General features: G+C 43.9%; 3 protein-coding genes across 5 annotated transcripts in view; 1 reads left to right on the forward strand and 2 right to left on the reverse strand.

Annotated features, from left to right (window-relative positions):
• The window catches only part of GLB1 (galactosidase beta 1), a 41,320-nt gene extending 27,604 nt beyond the window's left edge, over positions 1-13,716 (reverse strand). Inside the window, exons 1-2 of the mRNA XM_032106323.1 lie at positions 13,557-13,716; positions 3,482-3,651 (exon numbers count right to left, since the gene is read on the reverse strand). Coding sequence (XP_031962214.1) covers positions 3,482-3,651; positions 13,557-13,610 — 224 coding nt within the window. The 5' untranslated portion in view covers positions 13,611-13,716. The remainder of the gene's footprint in view (positions 1-3,481; positions 3,652-13,556) is intronic.
• TMPPE (transmembrane protein with metallophosphoesterase domain) lies at positions 6,238-13,643 on the reverse strand. 3 transcript variants are annotated; one of them, XM_032106342.1, is made up of 3 exons: positions 13,557-13,643; positions 11,326-11,464; positions 6,238-10,852 (listed from the first exon to the last, which is right to left on the reverse strand). In XM_032106342.1, exon 3 carries the CDS (start codon positions 10,761-10,763, stop codon positions 9,447-9,449), a length of 1,317 nt encoding a protein of 438 aa, XP_031962233.1. In that variant the 5' UTR covers positions 10,764-10,852; positions 11,326-11,464; positions 13,557-13,643; the 3' UTR covers positions 6,238-9,446. The 3 variants fall into 3 exon arrangements, with proteins under 3 accessions (XP_031962233.1, XP_031962223.1, XP_031962242.1); XM_032106332.1 differs by having other exon boundaries at positions 11,349-11,464; positions 13,557-13,637; XM_032106351.1 differs by lacking the exon at positions 11,326-11,464 and having other exon boundaries at positions 13,557-13,638.
• Positions 13,609-22,987, forward strand: LOC116441588 (C-C chemokine receptor type 9-like). Its single transcript, XM_032103697.1, has 4 exons — positions 13,609-13,787; positions 14,135-14,310; positions 19,326-19,345; positions 20,298-22,987. The coding sequence occupies exons 1-4, from the start codon at positions 13,609-13,611 to the stop codon at positions 21,519-21,521; spliced, it is 1,599 nt and encodes a 532-aa protein (XP_031959588.1). The 3' UTR covers positions 21,522-22,987.
• Positions 22,988-23,341: the final 354 nt, after the last annotated feature.

Consider the following 23,341-nt stretch of genomic DNA (forward strand, 5'->3'; position numbering starts at 1 on the left):
CTTAATGTACAAGATAATTCTCTCTGTAATACCAGGGTGGGATTTTTTGTAATACTGTAAAGTTAAATAAATTGTACTACTTTCATAAATGAGCATTCTAGTTAAATTACTCATATATGAGTCTTTAGAAACAGTAATTTGTATTTAAATTTTAAATATTAGATATGCTAAACAGTAGCTCTTTCTTAGAAGGAGTTTGTACAGGTTTACAGCTTTCTGCTCATTAGTCAACAAATAGAGTAAAACAAAGAAAATGCTCAACATTCTTTAACTTTCTATGAGCCTGTAAAGGCAACTGCGGATTCTTCCAGGAAGCATCTCCACTGATCAGCAAATCCTGTTTATCTTCAGCCCCATCTAGTGGCTGTTTACTTGCTCCGTGCAAAAGAAAACCCAAACTTCGTGCTTTCCAGATGCCTTTATCAGCCAGCACCCATTTCCAGCTGGCAGACACAGTCCAGGAACTAAAAACAAGGACAGTTACCTGTGTGACCAGACAGCTCTGTGTGCTGCCTGCTGAGGTGGGGAGTGAGCTCCTCAGCATCCTCCTCCACCATCTTCTGGGACACTGACCACAACATTAAATTTCAATCTGCTCTTTAGAAGGAGTAGGCCTTGATCTCTTAAGCTTTAATGCAAGATCAAGCTTTCTGTCACCTGTTTTCTCCTGTTCTGTTATTGTTTAAGATGCTACCAGGTGCGGACAGTTATATTCGTGTACTGACTTCACCCGTTCCAGAGTCTGGCATGAGCTGCTGACTCGGTCATGAGCAGAATGATGCATCAAGGCATAGTGAGCCTTTTGGAAAAGAAGCTGCAGAGAACAGGAAGAAGAACATGTCTGGTTGGCTTTGACCACAAGGTATTTACAAGGACAATCCCATAATAAAAGGATCCTGTTTCCCTTGAAGTGGTAAACCTCACTAGGAATGCCTTGATAAGGACAAGGAATGCTCCCATACTTCAAATTATAGCAGGACCGCTCCCTATCTTATGGGAAAAATTCCAAGCAGCAAAATCACAGTCTTCAGAGGTTGCCTCAAGATTGGGATTCCAACTACCACATTCTGCCAGAAAGTCTGGCAGTGTTGCTGCCCATTCATTCCAGAACAACTTCACACAATTTGTATCTCAGTCCCTTGCTAGCAGTATTACTGATCTAGGAAAAAGTGCGCAGAAGAGAAAACAAAAACCCAATCACGTAGACCAATTTCTTTTTTTACCAAAATCACAGAAGATTTCTTTGGGGTAATATGAATATTTATAGCTTTATCTCAAATTATCAAGAGCAGTAAGACTTGATTATTGGCAAACTTCAAAGAAAAACAAAAGGGGTTTTTGATTAGTGAGGAGCTTTTTCAGCATCAGGAGAGAGAGAGAGATTAGTGTCAAATGAAAAGACACATGGATTTGATTCTTGTAGAAAATGCAAGGCACAGGAGTATTTTCTGCTTCTAAGGTACACTTTTAGATTTATCTTTCACCATAGTAGAAAAGATCCAAAGGTGAGCAATAATGGGAGAGAAAGTTAAAGAAACTCAGTCTGCTCTTAGCAAAACAAAACAGGCTGTAACAAAGCTGTTGTGATGTGATCCAGCAACAACACCTAAAGCCACAGGTGCCATAACCACTTGCCAGCTGCACAGCACCTTTTGTGCCAAAACAGACACAGCTCAGCTCCCCTAAGACCAACAGAGATCAGTTGGCACCAGCAAAACAACACAAATCTTCACTCCTTCCTGCACAGCGGAAAGACGCTAATGCAAAACAGTAAAGCAGAGCACAAGATATCAACAAGGGAAAAAAGCAGAAAAGAAAGAAGGAAAAAACACACCTTGTTGCTGGGAGATTACAAATGAAGAGGAGTAAGCAACAGGAAAAAATCCCAAACCAGCCCCACAGCAATTTTGCCATTGAACAATAGTGATGGGGGAAATGGAAAAAGAAATTCCTATCTCAAAAGGCCAGTGATGCAGCAGAGGCATGAAAAGGCAATTTGGAAAAAAAAATAAATAAAAAAAGGAAGGGATTGTTTGAAAAAGCTGGAAATTAAGAGAAGGCACTGAAAACCCATGGGTGTTGGGAGGAGGAGGAAAATCAATCAGACACATAAGGGAAGTATGAGGCACTATGGATCATGGGAGCCACAGAGCCACTGTCTGGACCCAGGCTGACCTTCAAGCCAGACACCAAAAGGTATAATTTTCAGGTCCACTTTAAATTACTTTTATTTCAGCAAGAAGTAATTACTTGGGCAAATCAGGCAACACTATCCTGAGCAAGTGTGTTACCTAATCCCATTGCTCTTATTAATGTGAGCGAAGGCAGAACTCAATTCTTTAATAGAAAACAACAAAAATAACCACAAAATACACTCACCAAAAAGTGACTGCATCATCCCAACACAGGGAAGAGTCTTAAGATGCACAAAAAAATAGAGAATCCTAAATCTGGAAAAATTCAACTTTTTTTCTTTCCCTGCTGTCTCTTCTTCACATACTAATTCTGACTAATCTCATCCCCAAGGATACAAGTGTACAAGGCAACCCTGCAACTTGCAGGTCTAACAACAATAGAAATTTCAAGAGTGAGGAAGAAGAGGTGGTACAACACTCTCACTGAGCAAAATGCCCTTAGCCTACAGGCTCTGCACTGCCAGAACATGCACTGTCCATAGCACAAAAGCAGATGGTTTCAAAGAGAAGCTCTAAGCCTTTCAATGATTTAAGAAAGGAAAACAAACCTGCTTGGGAATCACAACCATTTCCTGAAAAGACTGTGCCTTATACTTTTCCACCACTTCCCTTGTCAAGGAAGCTATGGCAAAAATAAGAGTAAGCTGAAGCTTTTTTTATCTGTGCCTCATCTGTTGAATTAAGTACACAACCAGGTAGAAAAGACAAGAAAAATGGACTAAGGGGTTTGTGCACACACACAAAACTGAAAGCTGTTTAAACTTCTTTTTTTTTAAAGAAGTACATCTAATTCCCCATTCATTTATCTAAATTTAAATGCTCCTGGTGAAATACCTTTAAATATTACTGCAGTCTTTACCAATATTTTCAAGGTTTCTGGGTGATACAACCCAGGCAGTATTAACTGTTAGGTTATTGTCTCCTCTCACCTAGTCTGCCTTTTGACCAGAGTACAATGTCTCTGGCAGAGGCAGAGCATGTACAGCTGTTACGTAGTTGCTGAAGTTCACAGTTGAACAATTTATTTCAGGTCACATTTGCACCCTGGGCTGTGAAGCAAGAGGTGTTGCCTATCATTAGGGGAACAGGCTGCTAGCTACAACCTGCCCCACTGTCCCCATTTATGTGGTTAGAGGTCATCCTGTATCACCCTTCAACCTCTCCAGAGCTTTCTCACCTATTACAGACAAAATAATAAACCAAGTAACAATGGCAGCATTCCTCTTAATGACTTCTCATACAGCTGCCAGGACCACAAATCACTTGGAAAGTCAACAGCTACTCACGTCTGGATGGCATCAAGCCCTGCCATCTTCATCTTCAACAGGCGGTCTTTCCAGTAATACGGGGGCACCCGCGAGTAGTGAATGCTACCAGAGATGTAACGGAAAGGTTTCCCATCCTTGACAAAAGAGTTGGAATCATAATCAATCCCAAAACTCCTCTCAGGTACCTTCTGTAAAAAAAAAAAAGAGACACAATGTAATTTTTTTCTGCTTTGAAAGACACAGAGAACAGGCTATCCAACATCTGTGGGTTGCCTACAATAGATGATACAATGGTCCTAAAATAAGAGATGGTGAATGACTTTCCTCCAGCTGTCTGCAGCCGACCTCAGTCTCAGCACAATAAATAGCAAAAAGGAGCCAGTGCAATGTGTCACAGGATAAAAGAACCAGCAAACTAGCAGATATAGTTTAAAGAAAACACACTCCCTCCTGAAACATGAAGGACAAAATTACTAAGCCAATATGCCTATCCCTAGACCGCCATTAAACAGAGCAACTGCAATAACACTCTGTCATCATTTGAAGACTACAAACTCCAAGGAGGAAGACAACAGCATGTTGCATCTGCAACAAAGGCATTATTTCACAGAAAACCTGAAAAACATTGTGGAAAATGTCCTAGACACACATAGCAATTTACAGCACTCTGCCAACAGTGAACAAGTGAGATTGTGTGGCAGACGTGTAACAACAGATATGAAAGGATCCAGCAAGGGACTGCCAAGTGCTGCACAGCAGAGGCTTTTTATGCTCTGTTTCCACAAACATGGACCCATTCTTAAGACTACCTAACAAAGATAAATAAATCTTGACTCAACAAAGGTATGGGCATGTCAGGCCTCTCCAAAATTGGGACCTCACAGAACTCAGAAGCACAAACCAACTGCTCTCAAAAGCTGGGATTCTCCATAGGAAATTATGATGCTGTAGTCACTCCAGGCTGTTAGACCTCAAGTAAACTGTTGCTGCACAGGATGCACAGGTAGCTACAGCTGCTTACTTTCTGTTCAATTTAAATGTATGTGACCTTTTCCTGATCTTTCATTTATAACCTGCATCTTGACGGCTGGGCATGCTGCACTAGGATGGAATTGCTCTGTGTGCACCCCTGAAGGAAACTATTCACCTTTACAAACACCAAGCAGATGTTTCACATTCTTGAAACGCTTTTTTACTCTAGGGCACTGTGACAACTCACAGCACTAATGCAGAGCTGAGTGCTTCAAAATGATCATGACTAAGTGGAACTCAGAATCCAAGTGCAACAACACAGAAAAGAAACCAGAAAAAAGCATCATTATGGATAGAAGCACCTTACACATTAAAAGGCCACTATCCCTGGAAATAAGATGAGGCAAAATAAATTGCTATGGTGTCCCTCTGTAAGAGGATTCTAGCACCCTCATTTAGACTAACCACATCAAGAGCCCTATGGAAAAGACACTTGCTCTTTTCGTGGCAGAGAACTGTTAAGATTATGAATGCTGAAAAAACTGTTTACACGCCCTCAGGGACAGACACTTCTGACAGAGAGCTAAGGCTATCTTAAAACAATTAAAAGATGGTACTAATTATGAAAGTGGTCATCACTGAACCAGTTACCATTTAGAAGTGAGGTTTTTAAAGCTGTGACCATAGCTGTAAAGCACCATCCCAACACATACACTTCCTGACAGTGTTATTATGTGGGTGAGGAGAGGGAGGAAGCTACCAGAGTACTTCTGCTTCACCTCACTCATCATTCATTGTAAACGGACTTCTCATCATGATCAATTCCTCAGCATTACTTTATTGTCAGTGGATGACCTACTGCATGCAGACCAGGTCTTGCAACAAAAACAGGAGAGTTGTCCTCACGAATTTATGTCTGGCTCTGCCAATACTGCGTACTCACTGCTGTGAATATGCAGGGCATTCGTTCCTACTTTGTCTCCCTAGAAGATGGGGCAGTGGGTCTGCTCATTTGGTAAGCAACACACACTAACAGCACTGTTTGGGGTGCCAGCTCGTTCATACCAAATCATACCAGTGCCCAGGTGAAAATTCAGACCCTTACAGGCGATGGTATAATGCTGCACCTTACGTCCTCAGAGCATACTGGCATGGAAAAGAGAAGAACTAAAGAATTTGTCCTTGCTTAAATCAAGTGTTTATTTTTGCAACCTTAATGCTATTTCAACATTCTATAATGTGCACATCTCTCAACATAGGATTTTTTCCCATTTTCAACACACAGGACTGCTTATTAGTGGCAAGAATCTCTCATTCTCCAAACTTACAAAACAGGTTTTTTTCTTATTTAGAAAGCAAACAAATGTGGGTACAAATCCTCCACCTCTGAAGATTTTTAGCCTCTCTTACACAGACCAATCACAAAACACCTCTTTCTCTACCTCACAGCTTAAGTATCAAAATTGAGAATCACAAATCACTAATTTTCTTCTGTTCCTTCCAAAAAATTCTCTTAGGAACCCTTCTCTGCCCTCACAGTGACCCTTTTCTCTGTGTCACATCCTCACCGCCTCAGTCTGCACCTTTTTCTCCTAGGAGGCTTTAGGCAAATGTAATAGGGGCCTTACCTTTCCCACTTTCCACCATGCCTCACTTGGCAGTGGGGGTGTAAGAGTTTCCAAAACTAGTCAGGTTTATTGTTTGTAGTTTTTGTTGGTAAATAGAATGAGTGTGTTAAAACTATTCAGCATAAACTGCCACAGTGCATACTGGTACAAAATAAAAGGTCATTAGAGGCCTCATGCTTGATATAAGAATAAAGTTTTATTGAATCCCAACATTTAAAGCATTTGTTATACCACAATTTTACATATTTTCCAATCAATTCTATAGTAATTATATAATAAATATAATTTTCCCAGAGTGATGGTACTATTATATTCTGCTATTAATTCTGCAGTAATTAACTCCTCCTCACCCTCCAATGAACTGGCCTTTTATAGGATGAAATATATATTCATTTAGTTAAGTTCTCCAGATTAAATACATTACACACACACATAAAAGTTACAAAAAAAATTTTTTTTAAATTACGAAATAAGCAGCACAGCAATTTTTCTTCATCTGAAATACTGAACACAGGTCTTTATTGTGCACATTCAAATCAAACTGGAAAAAGTACAGAAAGAACCTTGAAGGACAGTTAGAGATTGCTGATTAGAGAGATTATAGAAATGGTTCATTCCTTCTATCAAACAGAAGGAAAAGGTTCATTGCTTTTATCAAACAGAATGTTGATCTAGGATACCTTCCATTCATACTTAAAAAGCAAAATAAGAAAAGGCTTTGAAGTGTTTTGGCACAGAAAGAAAACATTCTAAGTAATAAGTAATCACCAAGCAGACAACCCTTCAGAGGGAGAGAAACAAAAAAAATGGGCAAGAACTAAATTACATCGGGAGAACTCAATAAATTTATGAAATGACAATATGACCACTCGTAAAAGGACGCATATCTGCTTCTGAAAGGATACATAATTATCTTCCAAGAGAGGCGCATACAAAGTAATGAAGAAATTCTGGGATGGAAGGATCCCTTCAGCTAGGTTTTTGCACACACTTCCTCAGAATGAAGAGAGAAATAAAATGGGCAGGGAAAAAAAGAAAAAGTAAATAATACTAGCAACTCACTGAGAAACTGACACCATCTAAAATCAGTCCCACAAATGCCTCCTGCTGAAGAAACTGGCTTAACAATTAGTGTTCTTAACACAGTAAGAATATTCAGTGCAACAAGTTAAAAACAATCCTCCTGGACTACTGGCCAGGTGAGAATACTCTGCACCACTAAACCCAGAACACAGCTTTTAACTGAAGGCGTATTGACAAGCAAACAGAGGGCTACAGGCTATCAAAATTCTCTCCTCATAAGACCATTTGACACTATGCCACTAACTGCAAAAAATCCCACATGGACAGTGGGAAGTGTTGAAGGAAACTTTAAGATACTTAAACAGGTATTATCACACAATCATAAAAAAAAAAGTTTACAAAAATTATAAGTGATGGGAAACAGAAATTATCTAATCTGGCAAGTAGAGAGCCTGGCTGGTAAGGTATTTAGTTTTCAGGCTGAAAGAGGACTGACTTTTCCCACAAGTCCAATAAACTTCATGACATGCTTACAGTATTTCTCATTATTCCTGAGTGAAAATGTAAGATGTTTGCACAGAGGAGCAGTCTACAAAACCAGCATAGGAATCAGAAACTCTGCCTGGGAGATGTCTGGAGTGGATGAAGACAAACTTCAGAATTTAACTTACAAAACCCCTCAACTGTACAAAGACTATGGTACTCTTCAAACACACCCCCATCTATCTCCTTCAATATGAGAACAGAAGCTGAAGAATGAAACAAAGCGTTTATGGTTGTCTGGTTCAGGATCACACAGGAAGACAGGAAAAGACCGAACACCTCAGCTCTGGTCTTCCACCCTCAGTCTCCTGTAGAAGAACTGCTCTCTTTTGCCTCATGCTACATGGGTCTGCCTGAGAGGAACCCGGGTACTGCTGGGCAGAAAGGCAGAGCAAGGAAAACCCTGTGGCTACAGCTGCAGATTGCAGAGGCAGGATTCCCAGGCTCCAACTGCCTGTGATGTTTCATGCAGCAACACTGAGGTGGGACAGGAGGAGAGAGAAGATGTACGGAAGTAAAGTGCTTCATCAGCCTGGACAAAATTCACACATTATTTTACACCCCAGCTTTCTTATGTGAACACAAAGATACAGAAACAAGAATGTTTGTATCAGTATTTTCTAATACCTCAAATTTCCCAATATTATGTTAATTTATGTTAAGACCTTCCATGAAAGATGGGAAGAAATCCTCCATCCCTCATTATCCTGTAGCAGTTACTCTGCTATGTGCCCATCAGATAACCATGACACTGACATGCAAATGCTCTTAGGGAAAGTCACCTGCTGCAGAGTTTACTCTCATTAAAAGAGAACATAATTTACTTAAATATTAAAGCCTTTAACAAATGTCAAGCATTAACCTATTTGCATTGTTTTCAAATAGCATCTACTTACTCTTGCAAGAGAAAAATGATGGAGGAGAAATTAGGCAGAGAGAAAAAATATAGAATGAAGATAAAAGACACTGAGTATTTCAGCTTTGGAATTAGTGCTTTATATAAGGAGGTACTGTATGCTCAGACAGCAACAGAAGTTAACTATGAAATATTTTTCAATTGCTTTTATTAGACCTATTTTCAGTAAGTAATTACTGGATGCCCAGCTATTCTGGGGAAAATGCCTGAGAAAGACAGCTACTTTCACCCTTTGGCATCAGTCTCACCAACTTCTTAACTGGACAAAACTGAATTTCAGAACTGATGCCTGGCAACTTATAGTACTAGTAAGAAGCACAGACCAGAAGCCCTGGTACATGCTGCAGACAGCTAGCAGAATAAAGACATCCAGCCTCAATTAAAAGAAAAAAACCTTATACTATTCCTTTCCCACAACAAATCTAGCATAAGCCTCCTAGAGTTTACATACTCAGTGGGCACTCTTGCAGGCCTTTCTGCAAAACATGCACAAGTGACTTCACAGCACAAGCTCAGAACTTCACCTGCCTGAGATTTGTTAAGGCAGCTGCCTGATGGATACCGAACAGTGGAACGTGAAGTAGCTGCAGGACACAGGTAATACTAAACATGCACAGGACACATATTATCTCCATGACATCAGTGTTACCTTTAAATGCAGAACCTCAACAATAATGAGCTCAAAGACCTAATTTCTTCAGTAATTTAATATGTCCCAAATCTGTTTCATAGCCCCAAGATACAGTTAGCGTTTTCTGCTCGAACTTAACAGAACCTGCTGAAGCTCAGCCCAACATATCTTCTCTGGCTTCCCTGAAAAAGGATTTGCTTTCATAGTAGAAGAGCCAATATACTGGCCAAAAAAAAAAAAAATTTAGAAGTCTGTCAATTGGAAAACTCCTCAAGGAGAATGCAGAATTATCTCTGTTATTTCAGCTCTGCTGCCCAGCCTCATGGGTATTCCATAGTACATCGTCCCTGGGCTGACATAGACAAAGGTGTTCTGCCCAACTTTGTACAAGCCAACAAAGAATGGATTCAAAAGATAAGCTCCAGCATTTAGAGGGAAAATCTGCCCCCCATGAGTATGGCCAGAGAGAATTAAATTTATGTCTGGCCTCTCCTGAAGGGCCCACTTTGCAGCAACTGGCTGATGAGCTAAGAGTACTATTGCGTGCTCATTGCTACAACCTCTGAGAGCTTTTTTCAAATCCATGCCATGTCCTGAGTAGTGCAACACATCTGCTTCAATATCATCCACGCCAGCCAGGCAGAACCAGTCTGAAGGGCTCTTTGGTGAAACAATCTTCACATTCTCGTTATGCAGTGGCTGAATGTTAAATGATTTTAACAGCTCGAACCAGTTGCTAACATCTGAGGTGTAGTACTCGTGGTTTCCTGTGACAAAGTAAGTTCCCAAAGGGGAATCAAGTTCTCCAAGAGGCTCAACAGCAGGTCGTATGATCTTTGCCTCAGCATCAGTCAGGTCCCCAACAATCACAGTGATATCTGGTTTTAAAGCCTTAACCATCCTCACTATCATGGCAAGCTTGGTCTTCCCAACTGTAGGCCCCAGATGGATATCTGAAAGCAACACCACTTTCAGGTTATTCATTGTTGAGGGCAGCTTGTGAACTGGAATCTCCACTGAATTCACAGTAGGAGGCTGGGAAGCATTTAACAGCCCAACAACAGTCAGCACAACAGTCAGCAAGACTGCCAGAACTGGTTTCAGTGCTGTTCTGTTCTTGTTGCCAGTGCCTGCCTTAGCGCCTCTCCCAGCCAAGAACTTGTAAGCCTGCTCTACAGAGCCTAGAGTGAAGAGGAAAAAGATGAGAATAATATAGGCCCCCAAGCAAGTGTAGGCAGCTAAAGAAAAGAAATAAGGCTCTTCTGCAACAAGAAATAGCAATGTAAAGAAGCTAGAATGAGCCAAAGCTAGAAACATGAACACAGCTATTTTCCACAGCATGAAACAGAAGGAGCTGGCAGCTGAAGACCTGGTGAACGTGGTGACTGTGCTTCTCCAAACATGAAGAGATCCCATCAACATGAGTGTATTAACAAATAGCGCCATTTGCAGCCTTAGAAGCCAGCGCCGTGTCCTGAAATCGAGTTTTTCCGCCAGGTAACTCCGCGATAGTATCATGGAGACAAAAACCACTCCTGCAGCCACTGCAGCCTTTGCTTCAATGGGCAATTGCTTGAAGGAGATCATCTTTGCTTCCTGACTGTTCCCTTCTGTTCTGCAGAAGTCTCCAGTAGTCAATAATGCGGTTATGAAGGGATGCCTTGGGTCAACAAAGCCTGCAACCAGGAACCAGTATGAGCCGCTTTAAAATATTACACACATTCCCTTTTTCCCAGACTGCAATAAAGGACTGCTACTCTACATACTACGCAAGATGCTGGATCATGCAGAATCACTGTCATAAAGACACAAAGGAGATGTCCTGAAGTGGAGTAAATCAGACAACAGAAGAGACTGGATCCTGGAAGGCCCCTTCCAAGCTCCCTGTCTGCCTCCCCAAATCATTTCTCCCCCACACCCCTTCTTCTTTTAAATTCTTTTTTCTCATTAAGACTTCCTAATAGTAGCTGGCAATACATCACAACAGGGATGCAATGAGTCCTGGGAACAACCATTATAACATTTGTAAATCCCATACATGTTCTGGGACTAAGTTGCTTCTGCTATTAACTTAATACATGATCTCTGTTCTTCTTGCCAAGCAGTTGGCTCCGTCTGAAAAGCAGGCATCACCCTAAAACATTCTTACCAAATGCAAGAGGTTCTACTAACACATGCTACAGCAGCAGTGAAATCCCCACTGGAACAGATGCAACTGTGGTCCCAGAAACTGCAGATGATCAGCAGATATCCTTGCCTGTAGTTGTGAATCAGACTTCTCCAAAGCCCTGAAAATCAGTAGGATCAGTGAAATTCATATTGTGTTTTGCTACTCACTTCCAGCTCACTTCCACTACGTGTAGAGTTTTCCAAGATTCAACACCTGTTCCAGCATATCCAGGTCTAACAGGATGCAACTAAGTTGAAAAGGGATTAAAACACCACACCCTGCTCCTTTAGAAGGGAGCACAGAATCTAATGCATGTTTGCTCACAGACTGAAAATAAACAAGCATCAGTTTTGTTTGAATGGTACCAGAATTCCCTGGTTTGCTCTGTATTTTGCTCAGTCACAGTGTTTCTACTAATGCTCAGGTTGCACATTTCTATTTAAAAGGAACCTATTGTTTTATTTTAATCATAGATGAAAAAGAGTTTGGATAGTCTTTTATGACATATAATAGAGACCACATCTGACATAACAGTCCCATAACAGCATACTGATTTTCAAAACACTTCCTGTCTCTCAATTCACGCTTAGATAGAGAAAGCAAGCAATCATTAAAGCCAAAATATCTCAGAACTAGGGCACAAAAGCAGCCTTGCGGGGCTCAGCAGTGAGCCTAAGCCCAGAAGTCTGCAAACTCCAGTTTGTCAGGTTGCTTATAGCTGCTGCATATACCCTCCCAAGCTAATTTAAAAGAACATTAGCACATCTGTGATGACAGGACCCTGATCTACTTTGAGGACTAGACCAAGTTTTAAAAAGACCCCTTCCCTCATTGCTTGTGTCAGGGAACTGCAGGCTGATAAGGGAACTTGTGCTTGCCAGCCTCAGTTCCTCAAGCCCTCTCAGCGGTTACTGAACTATTAAGACATAGTGCTATTTTACACATATGCCTCTACAGAAAACACACAGAGCTAGGAAGATAAGAGCACAAGAAACGCCCTACTGATTCAAGTCCACAGGTCCTCCAGGCACCATGCAATATTCTGTCTGCACAACAGCAGTAAGAAATGCTGTTTTTAAAGAAATGACAGGACCCTGGCCCCTGTTTGTGGTCTGCTCCCTCATACTCCCCCTCAGCTGACAAAGCTGCTACACTAAGGACGTTAGAGGGCAAATCCTTGCATAGTCACTTCTGGATGTTGTTTATGAACTTGATGTATTTAAATTTGGCAAATCCTGGTGGTTTTTTTTCATGTGTTAAGTACTGTCTGCTTCTCCAACCTCCCATGGCAGCAAGTTCTCAAAACTATGTATTTTTACAGTATTTTATTTGTTTGAAACTAACCTGTTAAATCCCCCCAAAATGCTAATACTACCAAATTTGAAGAGTATTTGTCCTCCATTCCTCTTGCCTGCTGCCTTCAAAATTCTGGAAGGCTCAGCCACAACCTCACCCCTCAGAGACCACACTGACTGTGACTCAATCTTCCTTTCCATAAAGGTCTCACATGATGTTGTTCTACATTTCCTACGCCTTTAACCACCTGTACCCCATTCAACTGCAACATCTACCAATGATGCAGTGACACTCTGCCTCAAACTCAAGGCATAAACCACGAGAACTGTGGAGCCTGAGGATTTGTCCTCAGGCTGTGGTATTGTGTCCCCCGGGACAAGGCGGCTATAACAGAATCTACGCAGAACAGGAAAAACCCCTTTCCCTCCTCTCATACACCACAGGATCAGCAAGTTTTCCCACGGGATCTCCCAACAGTGTCGGTACCGGTTCTCCCACTGCCCCGGGTTGCTCAGCGAGGCCTTCACGGTTCCTGGGCGCGCAGGGAGCCCCGGCTCTGCCAGCATCGCTCCGGCCCCCGGCCATCACGCCCGGACGGAGGCACCGCCAGCCCTTCCTCAGCACCAGCGGGCTGGGAGCGGGCCGGCCTGCTCGGGAGAAGGGAACGGACCTCTCCCTGCCCCGGCTCCGGGATCTCCCCCTCGGCGATGCCACAAGCCCGGCACCCGCGCCCTGCGCGCCGCCCATGAGCCCCAAATCGCTCATGGTTCAAAAAAGGACCGAGGCGAAGCGCCTTCCTCCAGCGGCGGGAGGAGGCCCCTGCCAGCCCTCCCTCGCCCACGCCGGGCCCTCGCGCCCCTCACAGCCACCCCCCGCGTGTCCCTGGCGGAGGGGGAGGCGAGGCGGGCACTCACCGCCGCCCGGAGCAGCGCGGCCAGGGCGGCCAGCGGGAGCAGGAGTCGCAGCATGGCGGGCGGCAGCCAGGAAACGGCGGCGTCAGCTGACGGCTCCGCCGGGAAACGGCCGGCGCAGGACGGGCATCCCTCCTCTTCCTCCTCCTCCCTCCGCACCGGCACCGCGGCAGCGGCGCTCCACCCCTCAGAGCCCGGCCTCCTCCTGCCCTCGCCCCCCGGGACAGACCCTGGGTAGCCCTGAGGGAGTGCGGGTGGGTGCGCTAGTTCCCGTGTTAAAGCACTGCCGGGCAGTTTCAGCAGCTCACAGGAGACTTTGGGATACAACCTCCAATACATCCAAGGATTCCTCTCACGCAAAAGTTTCCAAGATAGAAAGGTCTTGCTGCCCTTTACCTCCCCTGGGCAGCCCATCGTCCTGAGCAGAAGCACTTCTCCTTCCTGTGCTAGAGCACTGTCATCCTCTTTCGGTTGCCCAGCAGTAAAATTAACATACAACCTCCAATGCCGAGTACATCTCAAAGATTGCTCCCATGCAAAAGGTGCCAGGACTGAAAGCTGGTTCTGGCCTTTACCTCCAGTGACCAGCACCACATGCGCTCCAGCCGGTCCAAGGCCAAGGACTTGTCCCAGCTCCCCAGAGGAATGACAGAACAGCCGCCTCTGCCACCTTGGCTGGGCAGAAAGGCCTCACACAGCTCCACCCACGCCAAGGAGGTGGAAGAAGGGTCTCCCAGTCTCCAGGCCAGCACCAGAGGTGCGGATGCCTGGGGGACAAAAGGAAGGCAGGGAGGTGGCCCTACTCTCACTTCCATCCATGCAGCTAATTTCTACTTCATGGGTGAGGGTGCTTTGGAAAGAGAATGACAAAATGCGGGGCCAGGGAGGGGAAACAGGGAAAAGGGTAAATAAAAAAAGTAAAACCCAAACCAGAAAGAGGCATTTTGCCCGGGGACCTCACTAACTAGTTCCCAGAGCAGCCTGAATTTTGCTCTCTTCATATTCAGAGTTGAAATTTTGCTGGCACTTTTCCTTCTGTCAGCAGAGATTTTAAACTTGATTGCTTCGTGGTTGCTGTGGCCAAGAAAGTCACAAATCATCCCTCAACCCCTAAGTGCCTCTCTGTTAACAAGCAACGAATTAAGGAGGGCACCTTTCCCAGTCAGTTCTCTTAGTACCTGTACCAAGAAGTACAGGTGTTTTAGGAATCTTGTGGACCTGTTTTATCAGCTGTGTTGATTTACATGTACTTCTTAGTTGCTTAAAGACTAATTTGTTGGTGTTGTCATCCTGGCTGGGTGGCCTGTAGTAGACTCCCACAATCACATCCGCTTTATTTGTTTGTCCTTTAATCCTTACCTGGAGGCTCGCTTACGCCAGTGACGGTGCATCTCTGGGGCAGAGCCAAGGCTTCTAAGCTCCTCTTGCTTGTTCCTCATGCTGTGTGTAGAAACACTTCAAATGCAGTTCCTTGTACCCAGTGCCTCATGTAGCCAACTAAGGATCTCACCGGTGCACAGTCTCTCAAACTTTGGTGTGCCATTCCTTTGCTCATCCCTGGCGAGCCTCGTTTTATTCCTTTCCCCTGCACACTTCTGCAGACAAACACTTAGGAGTTAAAAGCCACAGTATGAACCAGGCTACAGTGTGAGTAACAAAGCCAGCGATTCTCCTAAAATAGTAGTTGGACCTGAGATCTGTGAAGTTTTTATATCCCTTGAGAACAGATGCAGCCAAAAGAATGTGTACTCTAAAATGAGTACTCCAATCCAGGCAAGCAGACACAGGCAGCTCCCAATTTAATTAAGAATACACAGCACAGGAATATGAATACCTGACAGGAATGAGAACATTTAACACCAGCCTTTGGGGTCTGGTTTGTCTGTCCTCACCTGCCAAGTGCTCTGTAAAAGGAGCTGCTGGTGACATGGCTCTATACAGGAATTGCTACAACATTCCTTGCCAGCAAACAGGAATTGGGTTCACAGAAATACATACATATATATATATATATATATATATATTTTTTTTTTTTTTTTTTTTTTTTTTTTTTTTTTTGGTGGTAGAAGCCAGATAACTGTGTGTCTTCAGTACCTAGACTTTAAACCTGTCCTATTTTTGTGGAGGAAAAGTGTTGCTACACTTAGGGTAATGTAAATAATTTTTTTTTTCCTTCAAGCTCTGTGTTTGCAACCCATCCTCACAGCCAAAACTGTTATTTCAGCTGTTGTTAGGAGTTTATCTGGGCAGGCTTGGGCCAACACATTTTTGTGATGGATGTGCTAATTGACAGGGCCATTCAGAGAGTTTTCAAGATGGTTTTTCACTTTAACTCTCCACCTTTCTGAAGAGAAGGAAAAATTTAAGGACTGTGCACCCATGCTGGAAATGGGAATAAGAACAGCCTTTTGTTTGCTGGGTATGGAAATCGCCAGGAAGCTCTCTGTGTAATCTACATAAGTAAGTAACCTGGCTGGAGTTGCAATCAGAGGCACTGATCTCACTGACTGCAAATATCCTCCAGTGAGTTGCAGACACAGCCTCTCCTAAACAGACCATCTGAGGAATTATTGAACTTCTAAAATAGCCTGCTTGGAATGAAGCAGCATAATGTCCTACTTTTACCCGAGGGAAGGAAAACAGGTATGTTAAAAGACAGATTTAGTGCAAACACAATGCAGTTTTCACTGTGAAAAAAGGAAACTTTTTGGTCAGGGTCAGCAGAGGATATAACCACAAGTTTTGTTCTGTTTCTGCAAAATCTTTCCAGCCCCTGATCAGTATGTCAAGCTAAGTACTTCTCTGTCTGTAGTACCTGCAATAAATTAGGGCTTTAAAAATCATCCCCAAATTCTGCTTAATATTAAGCACCCTGAAGTTAAAAAGAACACATAGAAGAAATGCTGGTGGTTTTAATTTTCTTACTTTAAACAAAACAAAAAATATAGTGTTTCACTTGCAAGTTCTCTTGATGAACATGAAAGCAATCTGTAAGGAAAACAGAGATGCTTAGGTTTGCATCAATATGAGCTGAGGGGAAGTCAAAAGTTATCTCACAATGCATGCTGGTATTGCAAGAACTGACTGCATTGTCTCTGGTTTTGCTTGAAAGGAATTAACTGTGGATGGCGTTGAGTGAGGATACAAATCAGGAACCAGTTTGGCAGAAATTTGGCAAGAGGACTCACATTCACACTGTTCTGCTTCTGTTCCCACTCTGAGGGGCAAAAAAGTTGCTGTTGTCAGCAACACTCACTTAACAAATGGCATGTGGCAGGAAAGTAAAGAACAGGATGAGCAGCTGCCCATGTTCTGGTCTGGAGGTTTATGTGCCCCGGGGGCTTTTAGTACAGTGGGACTGGCTGTATAAAGTGGTGGGTTAAATGACACATTTTAATTTGCTTCCAGGGAGAATTAAACTAAGTCTGATTAAAGTCACTTAAATCCTGAACATGAGAGCTCAGATTCACGAAGGAGAGACCAAAGGATGTGAAGATCCTTGCATCAAAGGCTTTGCCCATGGGCATGCCTTTACCCTACAGCAGTTAATGTAACCCTCCCAGTGCTGAATCAGCTTGCATTATACCAAGGGCCAAACTAGCCTGAAGTAAGGATAATTACCATGGATCCACTGTCAGGCAGCCATTTGCAAGCTCAGAGTAACTCATCCCTAGTCCCAGACACTGCACCTGTGCTTTCACACCTGGGCTTTCCTTAGCGGGTGCCCTGGGGTTTGGCTGAGATCTGCTCCCCCACTCCTCTTTTCCTAGAGGATGGCCCAGGAGGTGAAAGAAGCCAAGTACTGTACAGTGGTATCATCATACAGACCTATGCTCATTTCATGAAGAGTTTTAAGATGACAACCAATTACTAGAGATACCCAGATGCCTTAGGGGAGATTTTGCAGTTGAGTGTGGAGCATCCTGGGCTCCTTCCCCTTGGAAGGAGATGCCTTGCTGCTGACATGAGCATGGTGCCAAGTGACAGCAGAGCCCAACCCACAAACTAGCCAGAATCATTGTTTTTTCCATAACTGGAACTGAGCTTGAACTGCAATTTGGAAATTTCCTTGAAGTGTGAGTTGAATGAGCATTGGTCACAGCTGAACACCATCATTAAAGCAAAACCCCGTGGTGCTCAGACTTCCTGCAGAGAGGGGAACTTAAATCAGCATCATTTGCATGCCAGCCAACCAGAAAGAAGACATAAGATGTGCAAGTTCATACTTTTATTAACCAGTTCTCACTGCCTTCCTCTTCAAAGTCTTTCCTACCATACTCTTCTGGATGGTTGTCACATAAAGATGTGCCACCAGTAGGGACTTCATGTGACTGCCTGCCATCCTGCCCTGGATCTCCCCACTTCCTGCAGCAGGGATAGCCTGGCCTTTCCTCTTGAAGGTGGCATGCTTTTGTTTTGCTCTATTTTGCTGTTGCTTGTAAAGCACCTGGTGTTGCAGGGCATGACACAGACCCTGTGATCCTGGCTCCTGCCTGCTGGCAGCCTTGGCAGACAGCAGTGGGAAGCTGTGACTGTGGGTCAATCTGGAGCGGTCAGGACTAGACCTGGTTCCTCATTCCTGTCCCAGCCTTCCCAAGAAGACACTGGCAGATGCCCAGAGGCATCTAGTTCTTGTTCACGGATATTTTTTTCCCCAGTGAAAGTGTTTTGCAGCAAGGCACAGCCTAGGAGCAACCTCTGATTTGCCCTGTGCTAGATGATGCATATGAGCAGAAAAATGATGGTATGAGACATTGTCCCTTTGGTATTGAAAGAACTTACCAGGGAAAAAAAACCCAAAAAACCAAACCAAAATAAAAATAAAAGAAAGAGAAGATTGCCACCTGTGTTTGAGCCACCTAAAACATGAAAACCACAGAGTGAACAGTCTGTGACAGGTCTAATCAGACTGAGACCCCAGGAGCACACACTCACCTCAGCCTAAAAAGAGCTCCAATTGTAGGTGTAAAGAGCAAACATCACATGCAGAGTGTGACTCCTGGGTGCCACATCCAGGCTGGCCCTGCTGCAGCAACTATCCCAATGAGTCCCCCCACTCCTCCACTGTTCATGTCTCTTTTTCCCACGAGCAGCCTCCATGGAAAGGAAACTGAATTACAAATCACTTTTTTTTTTTTCTTTCCCCACCAAACTGGTCCAGTTATAATGATCTTTTTGTTTGCAATTTAAGGTAGGTCTGACAGCTAGAAGAAAATAACACAAAAAAGCTCCCTGGGGATGCACAGCTCTGCACCTTTCAGCAGATGCTGCAATGACATGTTAGAAGTGAGTTCTGGGGAGAAATCAGGAGCTCACTGACTGCCTGCTACCAGGCACAATGACAGGTGCTTTTAGTCAGCCCCCAACGAGGAGCCAGAGGGAAGCCAGAGCATGGACATGGGCCACTTCCCCATGGAGGAGGTTTGGCTCCATCCAGCTTCTGCTGGGGTCTCTTCAAGGTGACTTCTCAGTTATGTGAGCTGCTTTTGAAGGGGTCTGGAGGAAAGGTCTGTGCTAGTTGAAGTTCCCCAGTAGCACTGACCCTTCTTGTGTTGTCACCAGGCATTATTCTGGAGAAGCTGGTGCAGAACATGTTGAATACTTAGGTGCATGTGTCTTGCATCGAGCCCACCAGGCTCAGCTACCTTTTGTGATGATGGGCTGACTAGAAAAGGAATCTGCATCAGAAAAAAACAGTATTTTCTTGCTTACTGGGGCTTAATGATCAGCTTTGCAGGCCAACAGCAATGAGCACTGTGTCTAAACTCACAGATAAGAAAGAGAAGTTGCAGGTAGAGATTAATTACTTGCGGAAGCAGATGCAAATATTTAAGACTGCAAAGCACTGCTAAAGCCAGGTACTTTTCCTTCATAGTTGCTAGATAATTTAAGAGACACATCTCAATTTTTCTTATGAATCTTTTGCAAGATACAGAGCTTTTAGATTACTTTTTACATGTGCACACTGGGGAGTCTACAGCTTGTGAAAAATGAGATTGCAGTGACTCATCAAAGGACTTAATCAGCACAGTGCCGTAGAGAAGCTGAAGACCTAATGTAGGCTAAATGTAAATTTGTAAAATGGAAATAGCTAAATATTTCAAATCAGCGACATCAATTTCTGTGTGGTTTGTTCATCTTCCGGGCAGACTTGTTTCAAAGAGTCGAGGTTTTTCTTAAAAGTAGAAGAAGAAGAAGTACAAGGAAGAGTCACAGTTCTGCTTCAGAGTTGTTTCAAATCAATTGTTTTCCCCATCTTTCCTCTCCAGGCTACAGAGGTTCCTTCAGGACTGAGGAGCGATCTGGCTGAAGATGGCAGCTGCAAGTGTAGTGAGTATACAGCTATGTCACTGTTCATCTCCTTTTCCTTCCCCTCCCTCTTTGCCTCCATCAGTTTTCTGCCTCTTTTGAGCCACTGGTACTATCCCAACATAGCAATAACACAACTTCTTCTCCACCTCTTTCCAAGCTGGGCATTTTGCCTTTTGTTATGTATTTGAAGCCAAGCAAACCATGTTTTGAATTACCTGAGATAATGCTTTCACCACCTGCCATTTTAATAACCGACGTTGGCGGGACTTCGTGAACTGCTCTTTTGTAGAGTTTCTTATTCAGTGGGTCATTTTTATAAATCTCTGCTGTACTGCACATTTCAAGCAATCTGAAATACTCTGTTTCACTGGCAGCCTTTGAACTTTCTCATTTAAATGGAATACATCAGGCATCTTCAACTGCATCTGGTAGAGAGGGGTAAATGTGTTCTTTACTGAGCCTCTCAACACAAGTTCACTACATGTCCTATTGCAGGTCACACATCCTGGCAAGAGTAGCCTGGATTACTACAGGAATTACAGCATGGTGCTGTCCCTGTGTGAAAACCCAGTGAACAGCACAGACTTCATGTGCGACAAGAGGCAGGTCAGGCAGTTCGCTCAAGCCTTCCTGCCAGTGTTTTTCTGGCTCATCTTTGCTGTGGGCACAGTGGGGAACACCTTGGTCGTGCTTGTCTATTGCAAATACCACTCCAGGAGGAGCATGATGGATCGGTACCTGCTGCACCTGGCCATTGCCGACCTCCTGCTCCTTTTCACCCTCCCCTTCTGGGCCAAGGCTGCTTCCGATGGATGGATCTTCAAGGACTTCATGTGCAAAGTCGTCAACAGCATGTATAAGATCAACTACTATGGCTGCAGCTTGCTTCTAACCTGCATCAGCTTTGACAGGTACATCATTATTGTCCAGGCAATGAAAGCTAAAACTTGTAAGCGAAGGTGGCTCCTGCGCAGCAAGCTCATGTGCCTGGCTGTCTGGCTGACATCTGTGAGCCTGTGCATCCCAGAAATCATTTACAGCCAGAGCATGCAGGTGGGTGATGTAACAGCTTGCAAAATTATGTACCCACCAAATGTCAGTGTGATCTTCAGAGTTACGGTCCTGGCCTTGAAAGTCATCATAGGATTCTTCTTTCCTCTCTTTGTCATGGTTATTTGTTACGCCCTTATCATCAACACCCTCCTACAAGCAAAAAGATCCCAAAAGCAGAAGTCACTGAAGATCATCACCATGATCATCACTGCTTTCCTCCTCTCTCAGTTCCCATACAATATTGTTTTGCTGGTCAAAGCCATCAACACCTACACCGGGGTGGTGCACAGTTGTCAGGCTGCCAACCAGCTGGACATTGGGCTGCAGGTCACCCAGAGCATCGCCTTCCTCCACAGCTGCCTCAACCCTTTCCTCTATGTCTTCGCTGGTGAGCGGTTCAGGACGGCGCTGGGCAGGATGATACAAAGCTGTGGCTGCTGCTGGAGCAGGGGCCAGGAGCACTCCTCTGCCTGTGACAGCCAGGAGCACAGCTCAAACTTGTCCTTTGCCATGCTGGGGAGGCGGCAGGTGAGGAACTCTCTCATCCTCAGCACTCACTGGACCTCCTCTGGTGTGTCCCCTCCTTGCAAAGTCATGTTGTAAGTTAGTCCTCACCCTCTCCTCTCCAGAGAAGCACCAAACTCTTTGGAAATCACCTGTATACCCCAAAGATTATCCCAGAGGAGCAGGAAGGGTTGGGGGCCTGTCCTTGACGTGCGGGACCCAACCAAGGGTTGCTGGCTGAGAGGACAGGAAACCTTTGGCAGATGGGAGCAAAATGGAACCATACTTGCTATAAACAGAACTGGTAGAGGTCAAAAGCTATCTTTGTGACAGCTGTAAATAGCTGGCCCATCTGCAGCTCAGACCACAACCTGAAATAACAAGTCTTGCAGGGAGGTGGTAAACCCAGCTATGGCAGCAACAGAGGCAGATGAAGAGTTCTGTCCATAGGTATGGAGCAGCAGGAGGGGGCTCAGCCTTCGTTCCCCTGTGAGGGTGGCCTGACTTGGGAGCCCTGCCAGATTTCTACACAGATCCCCTCCCCTCTAAAGAAGAACAGCATTTAGCTCTGACACTGGTTTGTTGCAGTGAGCAAATGCTGCTCTCTTTGGCTCCATAGGTGGCTTTTCTTGCAAAGAAAGGCCAGTAGTTCACATATATGAAGTGCAGAATGTGATCTGTCTTTCTCCTGTATTTTAGCTGTGTGATGTCAGGTGTGATGGCTCCCGTTTTGATACTGGAAACAAATCACCTCTCACAATGAAAATATAAGGGCTTCAGAGACATTGAGTTGTCTGTCCCAAGGATATTTGCTGTATGGTGCAAAGCTGTCATAAATCAGAACACAAAAACCAAATCCATGGTTCAACTGACAGCCAGTTATGCACCAATATCTCTGGAAAATATATTTAGCCTAGGGCCCGCAAGACAGGGAGTAATTAAGTATCAAACCTGATGAAATTTGGAATGAGACATCAGTTTGTGGAGGCTGCCATTCCCAAAAGTGGTGTGCTGTAATGCACCCCCCAAAACCCGAGCCCACAAGGGCATCATTTATCTGTTCCCCCTCGCTCATCCCCTCACAGGGACGTGGCATCGCCTGTCCTGCCTGACCACAGCCTGCACCTCTCACTCTTCAGTTGCAGGTTGTAGTGCTCTGGCGGCTTTGTTTTAAATAATTTCATTTAACCTGGTTTGCCTTCTGGTAATTAGCTCTTCCAGGGGAAAAAGGGTTGTCATTGTGCATTTTTCATTAAAGCATGTCGATAAATAAGAGCTTTCTGCAAAGTTTGGTGCCACTTTTCTAGCTAATAGGGTACCACTGGGCAGATGGGGTTCAAGTGTAGGAACCCAGAGTGCCGAGAATATTTCTCTGCCTGTTTTTAAGGGTTCTTACTCCCCTGAACAACACTGTTTTAACCTCCAACCTTGGAAAAAATTACCAACGGTCAGACAGAACTAGAACATACAGTGGTGTGACTTAGGTGATAGACTATTATGTAAGATTGTCACAGGGTAAAAATTTAGAGATTTTGGGGCTTCTCTTTGTAGTAAATAGATAAGAGTGAAAAATATCAAAATGGAGGATTGTTGTTGTTCTCTAAACCTTCTTCTCCTTCTTCTACTACTCCATATTCTGCAGTAAAAGTAGTTTGGGATGATTGGATAGAGCATTCCGCAGTTCCTGCCCGTGTTACTGAATAATTGGTAGGAAAGTGAAAATAATATATGTTTTTAGTAACTATTGGTTAAATTATTTTTAAAAGGCTGTGTAAATCTTGATAATTAGAGACTTCACTCCTGCTTTCTGTGCTCTATGCTGTACCTGTGTCACGTTAGTGGCTCTGTTCCTCTGATAAGACTTAATAAACAACTATCCGGCAGCATTGAAACTCAAGGAAAAGTCTTGGTTTATCTTT

This window comes from Corvus moneduloides, chromosome 1, assembly GCF_009650955.1.
Source record: "Corvus moneduloides isolate bCorMon1 chromosome 1, bCorMon1.pri, whole genome shotgun sequence".
Taxonomy (NCBI): domain Eukaryota; kingdom Metazoa; phylum Chordata; class Aves; order Passeriformes; family Corvidae; genus Corvus; species Corvus moneduloides.